Consider the following 25341-nt stretch of genomic DNA (forward strand, 5'->3'; position numbering starts at 1 on the left):
CCACCTATGGAAGAAAGCACTTAAAAAAACCAGTCACGTTAAGGAAGAGAATGTAGTAATGTAAGATGCCAGAAATCCAAACAAACCCCTACAAGTTTTAGGGTACCCAGTGAACAGTTAAGCGTGGTATTATTTTGGCATGAAATCTATTATCTCTCTGGCTTTGCTGTAAGAACTGGTCAATTATCATTTTGAATCAATACTAATGGTTTTTCTTTTCAAGAACTCTGTAAAATCAAGATCAGGTACACTCATATTCCTCTGCCAAAGTAGCTAAAAATATTCTTCCTTCCATAAGAAGCATTATTAGAGGCCCATTTGAAAATTTTGTCTTGTTTCACAGAATCACAGAATGGTTGAGGTTGGAAGGCACCTCTGGAGACCATCTAGTCCAATACACCTGCTCAGGCACGGTCACCTACAGCATGTTAGACAGCGTTGCATCCAGGCGGGCCTTGAAGATCTCCAGAGAAGGAGACTCCACAACCTCTCTGGGCAACCTGTGCCAGTGCTCTGTCACTCTCACAGGGAAGAAATTCCCCCTCACGGTCAGGAGGAACTTCCCGTGTTTCAATTTCTGCCCATTGCCTCTTGTCCTGTCACACGGAGCAACTGAAAAGAGTTTGTCCCCGTCCCCTTGACACCCTCCCTTCAGGTACTTGTACACATTGATAAGATCCCCCCTCAGGCTTCTCCAGGCTGAACTCATTTATTTTTCAAAGTGACTCCTATTGTCATATTTTGTTAGGCTTGAAAAGAAGTATTTATACAAGGGTATGCCAGGTTTAATAAGGTATGTCCTAGTGCTATGACGACAACTATACACAGATTGCATGGCACTAGAACTAACCAAAATAATGAAGATATCTATATAAATATAGATAGGCAGATATTCAAGAACTGAGATACCAGGCATGTAAGCTGGAAAAAATGTCTAGTGCTATTTAATTTCCACTACAAGAGCAGTATAAGCCTAATATGAATTTACGCAATGATCACTTGCTATTTTACAACTCACTTTTATTTAACAGAGAAGCTGTTATATACTCATAGGCAACCTTGTTCAGCAAGGAACTTTATTATACCCCTAACTTTAAGTGTGTGACTGTACAGCTTGCTTGAGGAGCTACTCAGTGGTGGTGGGATTGCTGAAAAATATGCCACGCTAAAATATGCCACACTAAAATAACTTAAGTTTAGGCATAATCTCCCACAGAATACTAATTTGTTTGTTTCAGCCCACTTCTTGGAATTTAGAAATATATCTCTGCACAAAGTGTCTGACATAGACTTAATTTGATTGACATTTAAGTACCACGACTGTCAACACAGTTGTACCACTGTGCACAACCACCATAGTACAACAAAATAATCTAAGTAAACCAACAGAACGAAACTGAATCCATAAAGTACCTTCATAGTTTGCATTGATAAAATGATAGTTGTGCCAAACACTGAAAGGTGGTTAAGGGAATAACAGCGTATTAATGAAATTTTGAGAAGTTTTGAAGAAGCATCCTGTAGACAGGAGTATATGAGGCTGGGTGCTCCTCATTAGCCCATTCTGACCGTTGCTAATAGCATCGCTCAGCTTTCCATTTCTTCCGCTCTCTCTCTGAACTGTTGTCACGCCACTGCGATTTTTCAGGGATGGCATTTCGAGCAGCACATTGGCACAGAATAAGGCCGTGTGTGCTCTCTGGTGCGTACAGGATGCACTTCGTAGCTGAGGAGCAGTTAAGGATATTGATTTAGCAGCATCTTGCCTCTGTTTTAAATGTCATCCTTCCCATTGATTACACTGCTAGAAGGACAGTCTAAAGAGATAAACTCTAAGAATGGTTGGACTCTGGGTTGAACTGGCAAAACTGGACCAAGTAGGATGTGGTAATAAAATGAACCTTACTAAACATGGAATTTTCAGTGGTTCAGATTTTGAGCGAGTGCAAATAAAGAACACCCTTCCCATGTGCATCGGCCAGAATGCTCAAGCCTAGATGCTTTACTTAAGACTCAAAATCCATATGAACAAATGCTTAATTTCAAGGAGTAGTCACGTTTGGAAATGCACAGCAGCTTTTTAAAATATCAGACCATGTTTCTTTTGGTATCAAAATAGGAAGCCAAATCTCAAATATAGACTACAAACAGGAAAGGGATGGCTTTTCACGCATCTCAGTAAAAAGCTGACTAATTTCATAGCTGCAGCTCAGGCTCACTGCTAGGCAGCAGATCCAACCTGGCTGGGTTTGGGTAGAGTCCAAAAATGATGCTGAGATGTCTGAGACTCTGGGATCCACTCCTGATGGTAAACACAAGTCTAGAAGGTTTTTCAGGCCCATGGCCAATACTGAAATTTCCTGAGGCATCAAAGTAGGTGACAAAGGTTCACTCTTCTAGGTATGTAAGTTTGTGCTTAATGGGAACTTAAATTCATATGCATTTTACTTGTAGGAATTCCAGGAAAGTTACAGAGATATGTAGACTAGTAGACAACAGAAATCAGTTCTCTTCCCACTGCTTTCCAGAAAGTGTCTGAGATTAGTTCGTAGAGCTAACCAAAATGCTATTATTAGATAAGTTTTATTTCAGGGCTTAAGTTTGTTTGTTTGTTTTTTAATTTTCAGTATAGCTTCAAAGCACACTTCCGGTAGTGATGGTGTTCGCTAGCTGTCTTTCCACTGATATGAAGACTATCCTTCTGCATTAAACTATCCTACTGCATTGAATTACTCATATAAGGTTGCTCTTTTAAGATCTATACTGTCCTTTACAGGTTTATAGTCATAACAGATCAGTTCACAGCACAATACTGTGGGTTCTACTTCTAGGTCTTTTACCCCAGTCCCAGGTAATCTCACCCTGCAATATGTGCTACCCTTACATATATCGCTGCTATTAATGACAGGTAACTGGCCTGCACATTGTTGAAACATTTACGTAATGCTGCAGTGACATGTTATTATGAATGCATAAAGCACACTTATAAGGTAACAACTGCAAAAAAAGAATGCGGCTGCTCCTTTCTATTGCCACCTGAATAGACAAGCAGCTGGGTTGCACTACAGCGGTGTAAGCAGGGGACGTGTTTTTACCTGTCAGATACTGCTATGGAATGAAAGCACTTGTATAGCAAGGGGGGAAGACTTCAGGAACAATACCCTTGTGCCATACCTTTCTTACTAAGGCATACTTGAAGATCTAGTAGCTCTGAATTATACATGCAATTTGCACATTTATCACAAAGTATAACACAAGCAGACTTTAGCAATTATGGCACATAGGCACACAGTCCCTTTTCATCCCTAAAGCAACTACCTTACTACTAAAAGTGACGTGACATATCTATGACACTCCTTTCAGAGAAGGAGCCATTTCCGTATTTTCCTGGAAGACCACAGAGCAGAGGTAAAAGGAAGAAACTTTAATTTCAAATAAACTCTAGAAAATGATGATCTTTTTTAGATAGGTAGAGATATAGGGACAGTAGTGATTAATGATTCATTTAATCATTTTTCAAATATTCCAGAACCCATTTCTTGATATACTATTTTAAAGTTTGCTTTTAATTTCCCGTTGTTTGGACACACAGGTAAAAGAATTAAGTAGGGGAAGGCAGCAAAAAGACAATAATGCTCATGTAATATAGTTGAGAAATTCATTTCTGAAATAATATTTGCCCATTTAATGAGGGCTGAAGACAACAAACGAGACATGGTAAGACCACCATTCCTATTATCCGGGGTGCTGATAATGCATATGAATCTCATTGTTTTGCAGCTTGGTTTTGATATCCAGACCTTATTTCTCATTCTTACAACACAGTTTTGTCCTTGCTGTGTGTCAGGTGTGCACCTACTGTCAGAGTAAGAATCAGGGTTGGGTAACAGAGACTCTGATGACATTTTCAGAATACTGATATCTTTCATTAGTATTATGGAGTTGAGGCAGAATCCATTATTAATCCTATTCTTGTGCACATGCATATGAAACATCTTTAATGACAGGAGCTTCAGGATTCAGAAATCAGTAATTTTAGTTATGAGTTAGTATTTTTTAGACTTGGACATTAAATTGAGAAAACAATTTCCATCACAAGATGTTTAAAAAAGTGTATTATTCAGAGCTTCAGTCAAGATTATATGTTATTTGCATTTAACAGGAAAGTCTTTTTTCAACCAATATAAGATACTTAATAAATAACTCATTACTATAGTGCCTAGTTGGCTTAATATTTTTAATGTATTTTCCCCTAGAACACTACAGAAAAAAGTAGAAAATGACTTTTTAAAGGAGGAAAATAAAGCACAGAGAGTCTCAGAAGTGTTTTAGATGTTTCACTGCTATATTATGTTCCTCAGAATGGAGTTTATCTGAACAAATGTACATGTCCACAGTATAGACATCTGAACTCCGTGCCCTCTCTAATCAATATAGAGAAACACGCACTTCAGAAAGAGATTTTTCTGACTGATTTGTAGTGTATATTTTAGGCAAGCATGCACCTATCATTTTCTGTTGACTGCAGAGGAAACCTACAGGACACCTGTAGGTGTCCTGTAACTACACTGTGGACACCTAAAATCAGCAAGAAGAATTCTGCTCTCAGTTTAATAAGGAAAAGACTGGATTCCTGTCCTCTCAGAGCTCGTGCATTTCAACACATGAGACTGTGCGTATCAGAGTACATACAAATGTGACAAAGATTTGCCTATATTCCGACAACAGGGTTTCTAGTGAGATCCATGCGGGAGTGGGTCACGTCCCCCTGTTGCAGCACAGTGCAGCAGCTTGTCCTTCACTTTGTAACTTCATAAACCTGATGCAGCTGGTTAGGAGATTACACGGTCCACTGGCCAGCTGCACTTAGCAAATGAGGCTGTGGGAGAGGAGTGCGAACAAGCCATTGCGAATGCATGAAGTACAGCTCTGGCTGCAGGGAGTGCGCAGAAGAAGCCAGTGCCCACATTACTGCATGTCAGCACTGGACTTGACAGGTGACGTGAATTTGCACCCCTAGCAGGAAACTGTTCTCACTATGCAACAAACCCTTCCTTTCCAAGTTTCATAGGCTTGCAGCACCTCCTGTCCTGGTCAACTTTATTATTATTAATATCATTAATTACGTGATCTGATGTAATTTGTAAACACATTTTCACATGATATTAGAAATGATGATAAGCAGTAACCTCAATACACATCTCACAGAATTAGACCCTAAATCTTTTGTATGCCATAGGGATTCCTTGTAGGCTATTACCAGCTTTGATAGTACTTGGTTCAAGTCTACATGAATACTTTGTTTTCAAATTAATGTTTCATTTCAAATATAGTGTAATGGGATCTTTTATCAGGCACCTCTGTAAAGTTTAGAAACTTGCACCAGATGTCCAGCAAAGGCTTGCAGCATTTACCTACTACAAGCCAGCAGATGTTACCATTTTTTATGGCTTATAACTGCTGTAAGGCCTGTATTTTGGGAAGTGGAGAAGTTATGCAGTCTGTTAAAACAGTAGAGGAATTATATGGAAATTGTGACCTGCTAGCACTGAAACAGCCTAACAGTTGTGGAGTCTTAAAAATCCACCTGTCCTGCAATGGATTTTCTATTTGATGCAAAATACATTTCAAAGTAACACTGAAATCCTGTAAAACAAAACGAAACAAAGCAAAACAGACAAAACACTGTCACCTTGCCCAGAAGTAAAAAGCAAAATACCTGATATCACAGCATTCACAGAATGGAGCCTATATTCTGTCACAGATCTCATGGGATTAGCATAATACAAGTATGAAGAATATCAGTAATTGCACAAGGATCATGGACTGTACTGTATCAGTATGGCTTTCCTGCATTCCTTAAAAGCCTCCTCCCTTCTAAACAGCCGTGTAGAAAAGGCAGAGCCTTCTGATTCCCTGCCTCCAAAAACCACAGAAATTAAAATTAAAAAAAAAAAAAAAAAAAAAAGAACCATACCCTAGCACAGTCAAAGCAAGCAAAGCACAAAGCATGAAAAAAATATCCTGCCCTAAGTCCTTCTTCACCTGCTGACTATGACAGCAGTATGCAAGCAGTGTGCAAGAGGCCTGCTGTTCAGAAACCCCCTGGCATCGGTGATGCTCGAGGCATGAGCAAGAGCCCATGTACGCTCAGCTGCCAGACCTGAGGCTCAAGCTGGGCTTGCAGCCTGAGCAGCAAGGACAGGAGAAAGTGCAGAGGACTTACACTAGCTAAGCAACTGAAATTTGGCGTTTTCCAGCTTTAAGCAGCTCCCTTATTTTACTCACAGTTATTTTTCATGCTTTTCCCACAAAGTCTACTCTGAGACACTCAAATCTGGCTATGAGGGTTCATCTGGTTAAAGAGTTCTTATTTTGTTGAGATACATGTTTGTCAACTCCACAATCAAGAAAAGATGCATAAACACTGTTTTTCCCCCAAATTGTTCTATGATAGTGGGGGGGGGGGGAAGGGAGGAGAAGAAAAAGAAAAGGTGATACAAGGTTTCTGGGATGGTAGCTCTTCCTGTAGGTATTGTTTAGGGGATTATCTCTGAAACTTCCCTTCCTGCTCTGTAATTTACACTGTTCCTGCTGGTAATGTTTGTAAGAAACATAAGCAGCACTAATGGGTATGGATCACTCTTCTCCAAGACTGTAAAAAAAAAAAAAGGAAAAAAAAAAAAAAAAAGGACTGTGGGGAATGATGACCCTGTTAGATCAATGCAGCTGCAGATTGGTTCTTATCCTGCTCAGGTTATTTTCCTTAAATGGCATCGTGGCTCACACTTTCTGCTGAAGGCTATCCGTATCTGTTCAAGTTCATGACAGCTATTCTTAGACACGCTTTCACTTTTAACACTATTACCAAGAATACTTCTCTCTCTCTCTCTCTCTTTTTTTTTTTTTTTTTTTTATGAGAATGAGGAGACAGTGCCTCTTTAATCAGGATCAGATCAATTTAGCTGAAATAAAATTATTTTCTATAATTTGCCTATAGTTATTCACAGGATTAGTGAGAAAATGTCACTGAGCAGATACTTGTCTGCTCATTAACATTCATGACAAAACCTTCCAGTAGGGTTGGCTTCAGCTGCTGATGGAGCAAGACTTAAAAGAAATTGGCTTGTCTGTGAAACAGCTGCTAAGCAAAGCCACCATGCAAGGGAACTGGTGATAATAAGATGACTACACTGGGAGGGAGCACAGTATATTTTAAGCTACTTTGAGGCATGCAGTGGGGGTCCAAGAATTCGAACACGATGGTCTGTCTATTGCTAGGAACAGGAAAGAGTTGATCATTACAAGTCTGCTTATTTGGATGAGTCTTGCCCTAAACATTGAAGTAAAAGAAATCCAGGCCTGCTGTAACTCTTTGCTTCATGTGACTTTCCTGCCTATTGGAAGCCTCTTAAAAGCCTGTCGGCTCTTTCTTTTTCCCTCTAGTTTTGAGAAGTGCCATTGCCGGAACAGGTGCTCTATTCTTTGCTAGTAAAAATGATCACCTACTGTATTTCAAGGAATCTCTCTCATTTTGAGGCTTTCTTCTTTAGTCAAGATTCCCAGGAGAGGATTCCCTGGATCCTCATGCACCCCAAACGGAAATTCCAAACCTCAAATTTTTGCAAACGACCATCCATATGGCAATGTAACAGCAAGTGTGCAGGTGTCAGCAATACAGATGTACAAATCCACACATAAGGCTCGCTCAAGAAACATTTGGCAGCTGGTATTATGTTGTGTACTCATGCTAATTCACACTTACCAGCTAGAATATAGAAACCAAATGAAAAATACTATTGTTAAAACTTTGGCTCTGAGTGATTGCTGAACCCCGCTTACTATGTTAATATAACAATTACATACGCTAATAAAACAATTAATTAGAAAAAAAAATGAACGTGGAAGAATGGAACAATTACAATTCCCATCACAGTGACAAGTCCTTAGAAATGCAGAGGACAAATGAAGAACATTGTATAGGGCTTTAATAAGCAAGAACTGATGCCAGTTAAAACAAAGGCATCTTTCCTTTTTTTTCTGATTGTAGCTGGTTCCAAACTTAATAATTTTTAAAGTTCTCTGTTAAGAATACCATTTCATTCACAGCTTCTCAGGCTTATAGATATTACACAAATTAGTTATTACAGCAATTTGGAAGAAACTGCAGTTCTAGTAAAAATGCATCAGAAAAATGGATATAGAAATGATGTAGAAATGTATATAAAGTATGTATTTGACCAGAAGCTATCTTTTCTATCTTTCTTATCACCAGATTGAGTTCCCTGGTTAAAGACTAGATCACGAATGGGATCTGGGGCAAAATCCTAAAAAGGAAAACAGTCTTCAAATCAACTCTCAAAAAAGCAATCAGAAAATCATTTGATCTATGCTTAAGTGTATGGATTTGGGACAGAAAGGACATGATAGAAAATCCAAAATACTGTAAGATACCAATGGTAAGACATATGAAAATCAGATCATAATTCAACAGAGAATACCCTTAGAGTGTCATATGTTGTCAAAACTAGCATTACCTTAAGGCATGCCTGGTACACCAGAAAAAAAATGCAAATACTGCAAGAAATTCCACATTATTTTGCAAAAGTTTTCAAAATTATACAAATGTCTACAGGAACAAAGAGGCTGGCACCAACACTAGTTCAAATTAATTCCTCACAGGAGCAATGATAGTATATTCTGTCTCAACATTACTCAAATGTTCACCCACTCTGTTATGTCTGCGGCTCTTGCTAAAAATAGGTCCTATATATAAAAACTTCCATGAAAGATTACAGCTGGCTGTATTTGTTTCATTCTATGTGGTATACTAGCAACAAATAGCAGAGTCATGTATCAGAACTTCCTTGTACAATCAAAATATGAAATTAAAACAAAAAAGATGATCTCCAAAAACTATAATATTGAAGTTACCCAACAATTCAATATTTGTTTTTATGCCAAAAAGTGCCATCCTGTTTTAGATTGCAAGAAAATCTACCTGTTTTTATATTGAAAGGCACAGCCTATTAGAAGGATATATTTTTCCATAAATGTATTGCTCTCCTAGAAAAACTGGGCAGTTTTCCATATAAATCAACCACTTCTGAAAAATTGTAGAATGGTATTAAAATACTGTGACATAAAGTTCAGTTGCTCAGTGATGATATTGAGACTTCACATTGCAAATTCCCTTTAAAAATCAATGATAAGCCAGAAGAAATCAACTAGTCTTTTAATCTGACTTCCTGCAGAGGAGATCTGTAAGAATCTCAGAATGTAATGTTTAAAGCAGGTCAATAACTTTGAGGTATACCCTACCATCAATAAAGACATACAGCCTTGATTTACAGAATTTCAGGTTACTGAAAAAGCCGCCACATGTTCAGGTTCATTGCAATACCAAAAGGCATCAGGTTTCCAAATAATTAAAAAGGCAGCCTCTGACTCCACGGTAAATTAGGCCAGCATTTTCAGTGATCTGCATTCCTCACCAAACACCAAGGATCATCTTGGTTTCCTTCTAGAAAAAGAAAAAGCTCTGCAGTTGCTTTTGATGGTTTCCAATGTCCATGTTTATGCAGACACAAAAATGCACGGAAGAAAGCATTCAACACAAATACAGATTTCATACTTAGCTAAGGCCATGACCAAATGTTCTGAAGCTCTTTTAATGTTTGCTAATCTGCAATTTATGAGAAGAACTTCATAAATTATGACTTGCAAATATGGATACAAGCATAAAAATTACTTAGAGTTCATTATTAAAGAAAAGTTTTTAGCAAATCGTGGCAATGGTCCCTTGATTCCTCTCCCAGATCTTACAAAGGCTGAGGGCCAGAAGAGGTCAGAATAATGACAAACAAATAAAAAACAAAAACTGCCTTTATAGACTTTCCCTAGATAGAAAAGATTTGTATTTAATACTGCCTGCGTGGTTTGCATTAAAATCCCTCCCAAATGCAACTGAGGCCTGACTGCAACCAAGACCCTCTGAGAGACTCTGTGCACTGCAAGAAAATTATGCAGGAAAAAAATAGAGCCTTAAGGCTACAGACTGCAGACTACAAATAATAGCTCTGCAATAACAAAAAGCATGGAAGATCCATAGTTCATCTTGCAACAGTGAACATAATTGCAAACCTAAATTTTGCATTTGAAATTAGGATACAAAAATTATAAGCCTCTCTATGCATATCTAATCTGTTTTCTCAACATTAGCCAAGCCTGCAGGCACTTAACAGTCTGATTCTTGATGTTATTGTAATTAAAGGCAATACTCAAAAGGCTGATAAGGGTACCAGCTGTAAGTTAACCCTTATCTTAGCCAAACTGACAACTGCATGTGTAGGGAAAAGAACGTTGGAATTCATCTTGGATATCTGACTTAAATCCCATAACCTTGAAAACAAGTAAATTATATCCAGCCTACCGTCAAACTTCTTGTGCCGGGACACAAAAGTAGTGCGTACAAAGTGACTTGTTTCCTCCACTAAGTTTTCAAACTCCAGTTTGCTCTGCTGGCTTAACTTGTCCTCCATTTCTGAGGTGCAACACGTATATTCCTGAGGGCAGATTCTCAAATGTTCCCCTAGAATCACAAGAGAAAATGCATTAGAAATATTTAAATAGATATATGCCAGAGTTTTCCATGAACTTTATATTCATACATGATATCCCTTCAGTTAAGAGATTTGTGCTATACCAGGAGCTCTTTAAGGCTTGACCACTTCATTGGGAACATTTTGAATCTATATCAATGACTTTGCCACAGCTGGGCATTCTACACACAGGTGGGGAGACACGTTTTGCAGAGACTTTTTGATATTTCAGAAGCAAAACTTTTTCAAACTCAACATGATTCCTGAACTGAGAACGCCTTTCTCATAAACAGAGAAAAACTTTAAAATGCTATGACAATTGCTTGCTTTTTGTTTGTATTCAAAATGCCTTCAGAGATACCTAGTAACATGAGCAGTTACAAGCCACCAGAGATGTCTTGCTGTCAAAACCAAAAAAACACAGAAATTAAATGTTTCTGTAATATGGTCCTACTCTGCTGGGCAGAAAGGTGGTTAGAAATGTGATTCTTTCCTTCTGTCTCAATGCATGCCCAAATGCACCAAAACACTCTCCCCTTCTACCATTTTTCCCTTCTGCTTGAGTAAGTGACTTTTAATGACTGTGTTTGGGTGCCACATGTTTTCTTAGACGTCTTTTCTTGTCAGACATAGCAAATGCTCCACTGAATGGCAGAAAGCAATGAAGAGTTTAATTAATGCTTATGTTATACGGAAATGCAATGTAAAAGGTAATGAAAGCCTCTTATTTAATTCAATAGATTTATCTCTTGAAGCACTGTGCCAGTTCTTCTGACAATATTGCTTTCTTCGGTACAATTTGCAAGTGGAAACCAATTCTTTAGCTCATGAAATTAAAATGGTCTGTTATTACATGAAATGTGAATTTCCAATTGACACTGTACTATGGGTGTCAGAAACATTTAGCTCAGTTTGTGCGAAGGCAAGAAATTCTACCATTCCCTCTTGAGAAATAAAAAGAATGATCTGCCTCTATGATTAAAGCTACTTGTAAGGCAATGAAAACATTTAGCTTTCTGTACACCAAATCCTGATTAAAAATCCCTCTGCAAATCCCTTAAAGGTGCAAATAAAATGATACACAAAGCCCAAGGGTTAAATAAATACTGGGGACCTGATTCTCATTTATATCAAGGCACCTTTGTACCACTGCTGAGCCATAAAGAAGATTTACATGCAATTTATACCTACTTTAAGGCTACTTTTCACCATTCTTATTATGTAGTGAGGAGAATCAGGCCCTGAGGTTTATACTTCCCAAGGGTGTCATACATTTAGCTGCTGCATCATCTTGAAAACAGCATCAAAAAGAGGTTTGTACATGCTTAGAATAAACACTGTCCTGTACATGAGTCTGCCCTGACCATATTCCAGTTTTTATATTAGTTTTTGAATGAAGTCTTTTGATTTGAAGTTTAGTCACTCCCCAGACCTGACCCATCAACCCAGACTTAATTTGTTTTTCTGGAAGAGTTCACCTGTAAAGCCATGAGATTTCTTTTAGCAGTCTCAAAACTTTAAAAAAAATCACAGCTATATATCTTGAGGAAGGATCATTTCATTATCATCAGTTATTGTTTTGCAATAATACCTACAATTTCTAGCCACATACCAAACCACCATTGCGTTAAAGACTATATGAACACCAGAAAAGGAGATACTGCATTACCATCAAAATGATGTAGGGATTATCTCCCACATCTGCTAAACTCTCCCAACACTATCAGCTTAACCCCTCCCCATTCTCAAAATCAGGCATCTAAACCAGAAACAACCCATGTAAGGACTCATCAGCCAGCTGCTATCAAACGTAAATGAAAAAAACAAAGTGATGCTTGCTTTCCTCTCTGGGAGGGCCCAAATAAGCCTTCCTGGAGTAACAGTCATGTCCTGAGTTCTCATCAGAGGCCAGAAGGAGAAGGAAAACTGAAACGGCACAATTATAAGCACTTGTATAGTCTTGATTAATATATATACAATTATTATTACAATAATTAATTACTTACAATAATTATTACAATAATTATTACAATGATTAATATATATACATATATACCCTCTCCATACATCACTCCATTTCCTAGATAAACTCAATTTTTTGCTCAACGGAAAGCACTGGGGAGACATGCTGTCCCATTTCCAGCCACAGTGGTAGCTTATGCTTTGTGTAAGAATAACCCCCTTTAGCACTGGAGTCATGAATTTTTATAAATTCATTTTTTTCCTCCTGTTCATTTCACATTGTTTTTTTTTTCTTCTCTGTCTGGCTTTATTTGCAATATTTTCAGAGCTGCCAGAGTATCAATTGAACTAATAATAATCATCAAGACTTAGTGAACAACAGCCATAGGTGTAGGTTTTTAAGACGTTATGTTATTCTGAGTATTACAACACATTAAAGAATATTGAATTCAGTACTACAGTCATTTGTGTAGTATTACTAATTTATTTACGATCTTAGTTTCTCTTTACTACAAAACCTACTTCCCAATTTATTTTAAAATGCACCATAACAACTATGATCTCATTCAGATAGCTACTGTACTTATTTCATATATCTACATATGGATTTTCATCAAGTTTCTTCTTTTTAATTCACTGGATTTTTATACAGTCATTACACTCTTACCTGCTGAAATAGGAAACTCATTATTATCAGAAATACGCACAACTTCTACACCACCTCATCCCTTTCCTAACAATGTATCTTCCTGTATCATCTATACTAACCATCTACCTTCACTGCAAGCACTTCACTAAACTATAATCAGCTTCTGAAAACAGCATTTCTAGTTCTCCTATCTTCCCCCCATGGACTCCCTGCATTTTGGCGGAAAAGAAATAATAACAAAAATATTGTGTTACTCTTCATGTTCTGCTTCAAGATCATATTTTTCCTCCTCCTGGTCCCTGCACTGGAGGTTCAGGCCAGAGCATAGATCAAGCAGAAGTATCTTCCTCTGCTCTGCGGCAATGGAGTGTTTGTAGGCTGATCAGCCTAAGAGGTTCAGCTACACTTAGCTAAGATGATGACTTCAGAAATTGGGGGGCATAAGCACGTTTGTACTGACCATGAGCGGCTGCAGATCCCAAAGGCTCGCAGCTCAGCTAAAAAAAAATGTGGGCAGATTTTGTAGAAATGGCGAATGGAAACTTCCTCATACAAACAGTCCTTTTTGTATGCTTGATCTTAATTTCCCTTTTTAAAGCAGTGATTACCATTTTGTGTTTGTGCTTATTAATCCCCCAATTTATATTATTACAACCAGATCATTCATTACCTGGAAAATAAAAGCAGTCATTATTTTCTCAAAAAAAAAGGTCATTTTTTTTTAATTAAGGGTGGTGTTCTTATTTTGTTTTGGCTTTTCTGCTTATTCCATGCAAATCAGTCGTACTACAGGCTGCTTGGATTGGAAATAACTCTGCAGGCTATATTTGAATGTGCTTCCTCTATTTCCTTGAACAGGCTCATTTACCATTTGAGTTTTGTAATATATTGTTCTATTACTCTAAAATGAGTTTAATCGTTGATTTGTGTATATACACACCTTAAGTATTTTGCAGGCTCAAAATGTGCTCACAGCTAATGTGCCAATTCTTGCCTTGGGAAACTCCATATGGTCATGGAGTTAGCATACATTCTTATGCTAATTTTAGTGAAGATTTTATGGCGCAAGTGGCACTGGATATAACTGACTGGTTTCTCCGTGTCGCAAATGGTGTCTCCACAGACAAGCTCGACAGACCGTAGTTACGCTGCACCAGCATTATGCCAGACGAAACACGTATTAACTCAGCAGTTCCCCGCAGCTTACCACAGCTCCTCTAACCACCATTTCCAACCGAAGATGCTGACCTACATGCCTCTCCTTTTGTGGCCTGTGTTATATAAATCAAATCAATTGCCTACTACAAATTCAGCTGCCCAGTACTCAATTTCAGTTTTATTACAGCTGTAATCTCACACCTGTCTTCACACGTTCCAAATTGGCAACTTTTGCAGTTGAGTTTGGTAATCGTGCTAGCATGTTGCTGTGAAGTGTAATAAAACAATTTATAAAGCACTTGTTTTATATTCAGATATACAGCAGTTTGGTGTTGCCACAAAACGCTACAGAAACTCACTAGAGCTTTATGAAAAATTGCAGCTTACAGCTCTCAAACTGAATAAATGCTTCTTCTGTGTATCAAAATGCCACAACTGATTTGAGCACAGCAACTACTTCCAGATGATGCAATTTGAAGGTGTAATAAACCCCATGGAATATAACACTGCCCTTAACAATTTCACCACCAAATTTCATGGATGCCCGATGTAAGCACTGGTTATAGTATTACAGCTGGAAGCATGTTTACAGAAAATATTTTGCATCAGCCAGAATTCTTAAGGGTCACGTTGCAAGTTTAGAAATTTCAGGCACAGTTCTTTAGGAGGTAGTCAGTTTTATACAGTTTCTAAACCTGTAAAATTCATAAATTAAAAAACAGTACAAAACTTTTTACCTAGACTGTTCCGCCTACAGAATGGTAAGACTAATTAATTGTATGACTGGTGATAATAGAAACATATGATCACTGCACTGCTTCATAAAGCCAAAATGAACAAATGTCAATAAATATAAAGGGTAAATGCAACGTGTGCTTTCAAATTTGGTCTTCCTGTAAGCACTGACAAAATTTAAAGGAAGACAGAGTAGCTTCACCTCCTTCATCCTGTGAATCAGGTTAATGTGATTGCAATTTTGGACTTCCTCATTAATTAAATTTGTTAAAAATACAAATATCTGTCTTAATGGATCTGCTTTGAAGACTGAACATGAGACCAGCTCATATACAGCCCTTGATGGAGAAGATTTATTACCATCTTCAGAACTTCATACTGGCAGAATTACAAAGGGCTGCAGCTGCTGCAATTCTATTTCTGCATTAACATTTTCCAACTTATTTCTATACTTTCTATATTTTACCTTTAAATACAATAAATAGAGAGGGAAAAAAAAAAGAAAAAAAAAACTTATTCAGCTATAACCTTGCCCCCTGCTTATTGATTTGGTTCTCTGTCTGTATTGGCGATTATGTTTTTGAACATCTGCTTTTCAAAGCTGGTAATGTGTTAAGTGCTCTGCCTGTGAAATCAGGACTAAATGCTAAATATGGGAGAACTTTCTATGATCGCATTATTAAGTTTCTACCATGGAACACCATTCCTCTCCAGCACACATATATCCTTCTGTCACTCATAAATGTAAAGATAAAATAGTGCTGTAGAATAATTTGATTTATAATCACCTTTATCTTAAAAAAAAAGTACCATGTTTTCTGCATTGACTTATTTAGCAGTTAAAACTAAATTAGAAAGATGAGTTTCATCATTTCAGCCAATATTCAAATAATGAAAATTAAAATATCATTTTGCTGGACAAAACCTGTTCCCTAATGAAGAGTCCCAAGGCTCCTTCTGACTTTGTAATTATCTCCTCTGTGGGGTATAACAGCCCTGCAAGCAGCCTCTGTAAGATTGCACCTGACACTCAAGCTGCAGAATTGAACTTTCCCACTTAAACTAAAAGGAAACAGATTATGTTTTAAATTAATTCTATTGTAATGTTGCCCTGACAAGTGCTGATGGGAGCAACGTTTGCGCAGAATATGATACCTGAATCAAGCTCCCTGTAAAATACAGAGCATGCAGAGCATGCCATCAGAAATAAATCTCCTGATTTAAATCATCAGAATAACAAACCTGAAAAACTTGCATGTCCACTAGACTTTAATAAACCAGTGCAACTACCCCAGGAAGGAAAATGACTCATTTGTTTGCCCTGGACCCAAATCATCTTTCCTCAGATTTCTTTTGTTCCGTGAGTGCTTTGAGGTCAATTAAAAAATGAATGCCTTCCAAACAGACCGATAATTAGTTAACAGTCTCTTCATTATGAGTCCCACAGGGAACATTCATTTGCAAGAAGCCCTGACCCTGTTGTCCTTGGGAAGCCCTCAGTAATAAGTTACAGAAGTGGAGGCCAAGGCAAACCTGTTCAGACCAGGACTACACAGCTGCCAAAGAAAGAGATAAAGTCCCTAGAGCCTTCCTAACTAAACTACCAGAAGCAGTACCACCACTCCAACGCTCAGGTTCATTTTATTTTCCAAGCATACGGAGTCAGACAATTGGTTTTTGATAGCGCAGTTTGTGAGAAGAATCTTTAGTTACCTCTCGGGGGGTGCATTACTGACATTTTGCTCGGCGCGTTGCGGAAAGCAAACTGTGCGGCTGTGATTCAGCATTGCACAGTTTCATCATCTCACTGGCTTCATGGCTGTTATTTTCTGATTTCAAAGCACGCTCCTGCCTGGGAATGGCAGCTAACTTCCCCTCCCCCTAAATTGATTTTTGCTGTTTATTATGTCTCCCACTATAGTAGCAGAAATATCTTATATAATAGTATAGTGAGAAGGAAAGCACAAGCAAGCACATTGCGTTACCATGCTCATGAAATATGGTGCAAGCAGTTTTTGTATTTCAGCTGCTCTCTGAACAATTTTATTATTAAGATAGCAGGATGACATTGTACACAACCATGCAGTTATGAAGGGCAGAGTAACACTGGTTACACTATTACTAATATGCAGGCAGGAAACGTTAAAGTTACATGAGCTACAGTTATACCATTCGACTGCACTGTAAAGCATATTTTAAAGCTGTGCAGAACACTTGCTGATCACTGTATCGCCATGAATAAAATCCATGTTTCTAAAATACAAAACATAACAACATGTGTTCAAGAGTCGTTAGTCACGGCGCTCTTCTGTTCTTCATACGGCTTCAGTCTGTCCAAAGAAAACTTTTTACACCAGCATTGGACAGATGTATCTACTGCCTCGCTCTTCTGATTGATAATGACCTGTTCCTACAACATCAGTTGCAGAAATAGTTCATAAAGGCAACTAAGCTATACCTTGGGTTGGGTTTAAGTCAGAGGCTGTATCAGTTACTTCACTGATAAGACTTCGGTGCTATTGCCATGAGCTCTTTTCGGAGATACTCTTCAGCCTACGCATACAACTCAGTCTCTGAATTTCCCATTTCCTTACTTGCTTAGGTACACAAGCATACAAAAAGGGAGGCTTCAATTTATAAAGACCTCACAGTCCTGTTATTGTACTAGCCCAAGGTCTACACATGAAATATCAGGGTGAGAAACTATGGTCTTTGGCCTTTCATTTCTTTTTGGAACCAAACATTGCAATGAACAAAATGCCACTCTCAGCTCTTTCAATATTAACCTTATCATGACACTAGCTGTAAGGCAAAAAACAAAACATCTTCATCAAGTTTGTGTGTGTTTGAATTTACAGGGAAAAAAAAGAATCTTCCCTTTTCCCCAGTGTATTATAAATATGGCCACAAGTAAAATGAGTAGAAAAATCACTGAATGCAAGAATCCAAAGAGATGCAAAAGCTAATGGCCTGTTATCCTCCACACAGGGGTTCTGCGCTCTGTGATCCAAGTTTGGTGCAGTGTGGTTGTGTGACTTTGGCTCAGATTTAGTTGCTGCTACACTGTGAGAAAGTCCAAGCTAAATCCATGCAAGATACTGAAAGCAAAACTATGGACAGGCTTATAGCAGTTAAAGGATTCCAGGGGAAAAATTCTGAAATGAGAAGATATAAAACCCTAAAAAAAATATGTTTTGATGCACTATGTGACAAAATATAGTTTTACTGAACTGAAAAAATGTGCATTAGACTATATGAATCTTATAAATTACAAGGCTTCTAGTTATCAATAGGAATTTAAAACTTCTCGTTAGATATTGCTAACAATAGTGTGAGACCAGTAATTCTATTATTAACATTATGGAGAAGCAAACTGATTAATAAACAGGAAATTATGACATATTTTCAATACATGGTATTTCCTTAGGAATTTCCTCAAGATTCAGCAATGAAGACTAATGTTCTTGAAATCCTCTGTTCACTGCTGCTATCAGAATATCAGTTTCAAAGTCAGCTGTTAGATCTCCTAGAGCCAGGGCTACAGGCTGGGACATCCAAATCCTCCAGTCTTAAAGGTAAACTGGATTCAAGTGCTTTCCTTGATTCAAGGGCAGCTGGTCTGTGTGTCTAGAAGCCCAGAGGTATCTGGACCTAAGGCAGTGCATATGACAGGGCCATTGCTCTTCAGCAGAGGCTGGGAAGCCTTGAAGGCTTTGTGGTTTCTTTCCTGTGGCAGTCCGAAGGCTTTCTGACTTTACAGCAGAGAGCTTGGGAGTTTTGAAAACCTCTGAGGCTTCCTTCCAGGTGTTCTGTGGTAGGAGATCAGAAGTGCTCTCAGCATCTGGCTCAGATCAGTCTATCAGGCTTCTATACACTTCCCTATGCATCTAAAGTCTTTAGCTATACTCCTGCATAAAAAGGGTCCAGCAATCGATCCCATGCCATTTGGTGGAGCTTGTGCCCACATTTCTTAGGGTTAACTCCCTCTGTTCATAATGAATCTGGAAGCAAAACAGTTGGCCCTGTCAGAAAGAGAGCCAATGTGGGAGCTAGCCATTAGCGTAGATGATCTTGGGGCCAGTGCTTGAGATTGGTCCTTTTAAGGCATTGTGTCTTAGATCTTGAGTCCTTTGATTAGAGTAGAGTCTTTCAGAGGCAAAGGACTCTGGATGCTGGATTCAAGGAGACTGCCAGAGCAGGCAAAATGTTGCCCTTGAAGGTCTCCTCATCCGAAGGAGGCCACATGGCAGGAACGCCTTGCATCACAAATGCGGGAAGCTTGAGAGCTTAGGCAGCCCTGCAGCCTACCAGGAAAACCTGCTTGCAATATCATATTTCTGTAAGTCAATATTTTGTAACAGAACTCTGTTTGCTCTGAAAACTTTTAGCTCACTCTAATTAACAGAAACTATGCTTCTGTAATGTCAGCCAGCCACAAGAATAGCTGCCAAAAGGAAAATGAAAGCTCTTTAGAGCAGAAGATAGTAACTTAGCCCACAAACAACAGTTGCAGATTTTCACTGTTCCCTATAGTGTTTGATATCTGATTCCATTGTTAGTCCTGTATAGCTTTTTGTATTGGATTTAACCACCAAAAAAGATTGAATAAGAGTTTTTAGCTGTTTTTATTATTGTCCTTTTGATAGTGCCCTCTATGGCTTGTGATACTTGGCAAGGCTCAGGGTCTTCAAAATCAATAATTGAATGTACCAGAGCTTCTTGCCCTTCAAGTGTTTTAATGTTAAAGGTTTGACATTTATGATTAAAGATCAACTTGAAAGGAAATCCCCATCTATATCTGAAGTCTTCTCTTACATAACCATATTCTTGAGTGGACATTTTTGATTGAAAAAAAGAAAAGAGGCTCCTATCCACTTTTATATACTTAATCAAAGCATTTAAGTCTGGAAGAACACAGTAATAGGCTAGAAAGGTGCCATCAGTCTCTCAAAGAATTACTATTCTATATTATTACTATTAATATATTATTAATATGCATTTTTGGCATATTTGAACAGTCTAATTAAACTCTAGACAAGCTGCTTACAGTGGTGACCTCTAGTTACCGTGCAGCCATCACTTCTGGAAAAAAAAATCAATACTTTTTATTTTTTAAGTGAAAGAATATCACACGCTAGGCACTGTATTTTCCTTGAAACAGCTTGATAATTCTTCTTCATTACGGCTGAATTGGCTATTTCCTATAAAGATGACAAGGCACTCTTTAGTGCAATTTACTTAGTGCAGTTCAGCTGACATAATACGGACAGATTTTATCCAAAGAGAAGCCTTGTTTTATGAAGGAAACTCTTTGCAGGTGTATAGCAGATGGAGCCAGGAAGAAAGTAAGCAAGGACTATGTCATAGCAGAGGCTGGTTGGGCTTATTCTCTTTAGTACGAGAAAGGCACCTCTCCAAATTAAAAGCACCCTGAATTTATTTCTCTATTGGTCTAGAAACTATGCAGAATGAGACACTTCTTGGCACTTTCTGGACTTTTCTGCATGGATGGAGCCATGGGAGGATGCATCATATTAATGCTACATGGAAATTTAAGTAATCTTAGTGTATGGCTGTACAAATCTTAACTGACTGCTACCTTACCCATAAAACCAATGTGTAGGAATGTGCAAGTGGTAGACATGCTTGCATTGCAGATGTAGCTGTAACGCTTCCAAGGCTTGTTCTTTTTCCTTTTATTTTTTCCTAACATTTATCCTAGGCAAACCTAAGTTGAGCAATTCTTAAGGCCTAACGTAAGGGTTTCAAACCAGCTGTGGAACCATCTCTTTTCACAAAGGCATTTACTCAGTGCTTCCAGTGAAACAGTGTGAATTTGTCTCCCTTTCCTCACCTCCTTCTCCTGTAAGGCTTCACTCTCTGGAGTTAAATGTGGTCCTCGCTAGGGTGGGGGCCTGTGCAATGCACAGTGCATTTTCACAAAGTAGAAGGGCTTTCTGAGTTAAGCAGTTATCATTTACCTCTTTAACAGAGAGAATGATGATGGCTACCTAAAAAAATCTCTGGAAATAGCAACAATAAATCTGTAAGATAAGAGCTGGGTCAAGGTGGACATAATTCAGACATTATGTGCATTCACTAATGTTTTCCGATTTTTTTTGTTTGCTTTTTTTTGGATGGGTTATATAAATAGTTCCACTTTGGGCTCAACTGCAGAAGTAGTTAATATATTAAAATATTTTCAGGGGCTATGTTGGGCCAGTGCATGCCCAAAAGCTTCATCTGGAATGTTTTTCCCTTATCACCTTCACAAAGAACTTGAAGAAAGGGAAATAATAGCCCTTAGTAGTACCCCTGAATTTTCTCCCATTACAAATCCAGCAATGTTGATTCTTTCAGTCAATAGTATTGACCTTTACTGCCATTAAAAATAATTTTTATATGAAATGCCTTAGTAAAACTCTTATTACGCTTTTACTTATCCTTGTCTTTATCATCTACCAAAAGGAAGCCATATATATTTTTAATTTCCTTGTATATCACAAGTGAAGTTATAAAAATATAGCTGACAAGGTACAGTTCAGGGATACGTCTAGTAAAATATATATGTAAACAAGTAACTTTGAATAGTCATCTCCAGGTATCTTATTCTAAAACACTGTTCTCCTGGGCAAATACAAGAAATGTCTGGAATTAATGAAGAAAGAGGCTAAATTATCCAGTAAACTCTACAAAGCACCTAAAGGAAGATCTCCACTCACAGGTAAACAGGCTGTCGCAAGAACTACACTTTATTTCTGTGTGATTTTGTTTAAGTTACAGCACAACTTTGTTATAGTTCTTGAATGTCAGTCTGCTTAACTCCTCTCTTTCCTATTTTGACTCGACAGGCAATGAGGAGATACCAGGAGAGGTAATAAAGCACAAACCAGAGCTGGTAGAGCTGTTATGAGAAGACTACCTGTGCTAAAAGCTTGCAATATAGGAATAAGCTCCATACACTCTGCAGAGTGGACTGTGGATTAACTGTAGTTCCTGACGGTCATTGATGTTTCTAGGATGAAGTTGAACAGCTGCCAGGAATTTGGCTTTAGGGTGGTGGTTTAAACTGTTGACTTGGAAAGTTATTGTTAAAAGCAATAGTATATACAAATGATGCACACTTGCACAAAAATACATATAAAATCAAATGCACTGCATGGAAAAGCATACTTTCTTCTTGTGAAACTGTTGAAAACCATTCTTGGAAATGTTCTGAGTCAAGTTTGGCTGCTTTTGTGAGGAAAAGTATCAAGATTAGTCTCTTTCTAATGTATTTATGAGATAAAGCAGCAAATCACATGACTTAATCAACAACAAAAAAAATCAGAATAGTTTATGAAAAAGACATATTCAAAAATATATACACCTACCAGTAAATAACCTATTCACTGAGTTAGCACTTTTCTAAATCACAAATTAGGGATTCATGATCCCACTAAATACAATATATATTATTAGTTAATAGCCCTCACAGTGCTTTATGTTTCTGAAAGAGATTTATAGGTTTATAATGAGGAACATTATAGTGCAGGTGCTACTAACTGCACTAAAAACTAGGCATAAAAAAAGAAATATGAATCCCATACATCTTCCATTAAATAGAAAATTCAAAAGCATTTTCTTTAAGTTTTTTCCTTGCATACTGCTCTCTGAGAATAAAATGTCTATATTTTGAGGTGACTTCTGAGCAGTGTAGTTAATTTGGTGGAGTTCACATCAGGAGTCCGTAAGTCCAAATTGTTTAATGAATACAGTGTGTAACGAATATTATCGGAAACTTTTTGGCTGTTCTTTATGTCCATTCCACACAGCAGCAGTTTTGAGCACTTGTTGTAGATGTTTCCAAACATCTTCTCCCAAATGCAAATTCTCTTTTTGAGTGATTGAATTATCAATGCCAATTTTAGCTGATACCACTGTTGAAAGAATAACGTCCTATAAGGAGAATCATATTACTACTTGTGTTCTTTTAACAGCACTTGGGGAATACCCCCAATCACCTTCCACTCGGACAGCATGTCTTTTAAAAACAACAGCAGAGGTAAGTAGGTTTAGTCTTCTTTAATGTGGTTATAAATGAAGTATCAAAATTGTATCATAAGAGAATTATTATCCAAAATTAACATTGCTCAGTTTCATGATAAAATTGTAAACCTTTACATAAAAAAGCTATTAAAAACAAGCCATGAATCTTGACTGCTCTATGCTGTCATTTTAATAATTCACTATTATCTGACTACTCCTAATTTAAAGCAACTACCTAGCCCAGTTTAACATTGCTTCCTAAGATACAAAAAAGCCATCCACAGAGTTCAAAATAAATGTAATTCTGCAATTATTTCTGCACTCAAAAGTTCTAATAAGCAATATGGGATTGCTGACATACATAAAGCTACTCAACTGTAAATGCTGACAGAACCAAGACTTAGATTATAGGACTTTTCTTAATTTTCCTTTTCCTTATTTTTCTAACTACAAGCAGCCTCTGAGAGGTTCATGAACTCCATGCAAGGATCCTAGACTCTGTTCTCCTTAGGTCTGGCCAAGTAGGATCTAAAATTAATGAAATCTATTGGCTTTTCAGATATCACATTATCAAAATCCTTGCTTTAACTTTTTATAATCCATAAATGTCTGGTCACACTTAAATAACTGCTTACACATATACATAATCAGGTGATAAATCCAGCCAAGACAACCTCTATGTATTGAAACCTAAGACATCTAAGAAAACATTACAGTAAGCCCCTGCACTGATCTCGTCTTCCCAGTGGTATTTAAAGCATGAGTTTCTGTAAGGGTTAAAATTAGAGCACAGTAGAAAATTATGTTTTAAGACTAGGATTGAAATAATACTCACAGGACTCAAATCCTTGTTTAAAGGATTCTGGTTCTTAGAATACAGTTGGGAATCTTTCTCCTGAATTGCCCATTTTTGTATGTCAAAATATTGTCTTATTTTACTGTTAAAGGTTGTATAATTAAGTACAGTTGTTCTAGAGATGGATTAAAGTTTCAACTAGCTAACATAAATTCTGTGAGTATTTATATTAATCTGAATAAAATAACTGTAAGGCAAGAAGAGGCTCAAACTATTAGGCATCATTGCATTAGCATCATACTCACTGCAGTAGTATGAAATCCTTTGATGCAAGAAACTGCAAATGCTGAGCAATGGAAAGTTTAAGTTCCTATAGTAGTCTGAAGCTATTATAACTATTACTATTAACAAAAAAAAAAAAATCTGTTAGAAAGTTTAAAACCTAGATGATCATATAATAATAGGATTTAGGCATATGTGCTAGTGACAAAAAAAGAAAAAAAAAAGACATTCAAAGCTTTAGCCAATCTGTCCCCCTCAGAAATGAATTCTAGAATACAAGAGTGTGAACTGAGCTGCCTGCATTTTTATAGGCAGATAGTGCAAACTTTATGTCAAGCTGCAGATCTGTGAATGATACAGACTTTGAAAAGGGAACCAGCATGCAGTTACTTATTACTTATGGCTAATTTGATGCATCATTTAGAGTCAAGACACCATCTAAGACTTGCTTGACAAGATGCATTTAAGGTACAAAATAATCAAAGGGAAACCTTGTCATTTATTTTATTAGCAAATCAGCTTTCTGAATGTTACAAAATTGCTTTTACAAGGGACTGTATCATCAGAACAGATTAATTAAATGAAAGGTAGAGGTAAAGATAGCGAGTATCGTCCACACAGGTGACTGTGTGACTGTTCAAAGAAATACAGTGCAAACATATTGCCTCTGAGTGATTACATTTTACTTTATTAAATGCTCCCATAGCATTGCATGATCATTTCTGCACTTCAAGTCTGCTACTCAGAACTGAACAGAGCTCACCATTTTTTTTCACAGTCAAGCTAATATCATATTCAGTTTTGATCTAAGTTTTGGCATCTGAGATCTTTGCTTGTCTTCTCCAAGTTTGAATGAACCCACAAATCTCAAAAGAAAATTCAGTCAGACTTGTCATATTATATTTTCCTTACTTATCCTTTTATTCAATGCGTAACTTTTCATAACTGAGACCCAACTGTGACCCAGCCCTCTTTTGCTGAATGGGACCACAATCCTTAGACAGTTTCAGTTTGATTTCAGATACTGTAATTACTGTAATTAAATTGTCAAAGGCCTCATGCTTATGAAATGTGTGAAGAGAACTTAAAGGGAAACTAAAAGCAAGAGAAGGACAAAGCGTATTAAGAAT

The 25341-nt window shown here is 37.5% G+C and overlaps 1 protein-coding gene across 1 annotated transcript in view; it reads right to left on the reverse strand.

Moving 5' to 3' along the window:
- The window catches only part of GPC6 (glypican 6), a 748058-nt gene that overhangs the window by 506561 nt on the left and 216156 nt on the right, over positions 1–25341 (reverse strand). Inside the window, exon 2 of the mRNA XM_062575905.1 lies at positions 10433–10591. Coding sequence (XP_062431889.1) covers positions 10433–10591 — 159 coding nt within the window. The remainder of the gene's footprint in view (positions 1–10432; positions 10592–25341) is intronic.

This window comes from Rhea pennata, chromosome 1 (genome assembly GCF_028389875.1).
Source record: "Rhea pennata isolate bPtePen1 chromosome 1, bPtePen1.pri, whole genome shotgun sequence".
Classification (NCBI taxonomy): Eukaryota; Metazoa; Chordata; class Aves; order Rheiformes; family Rheidae; genus Rhea; species Rhea pennata.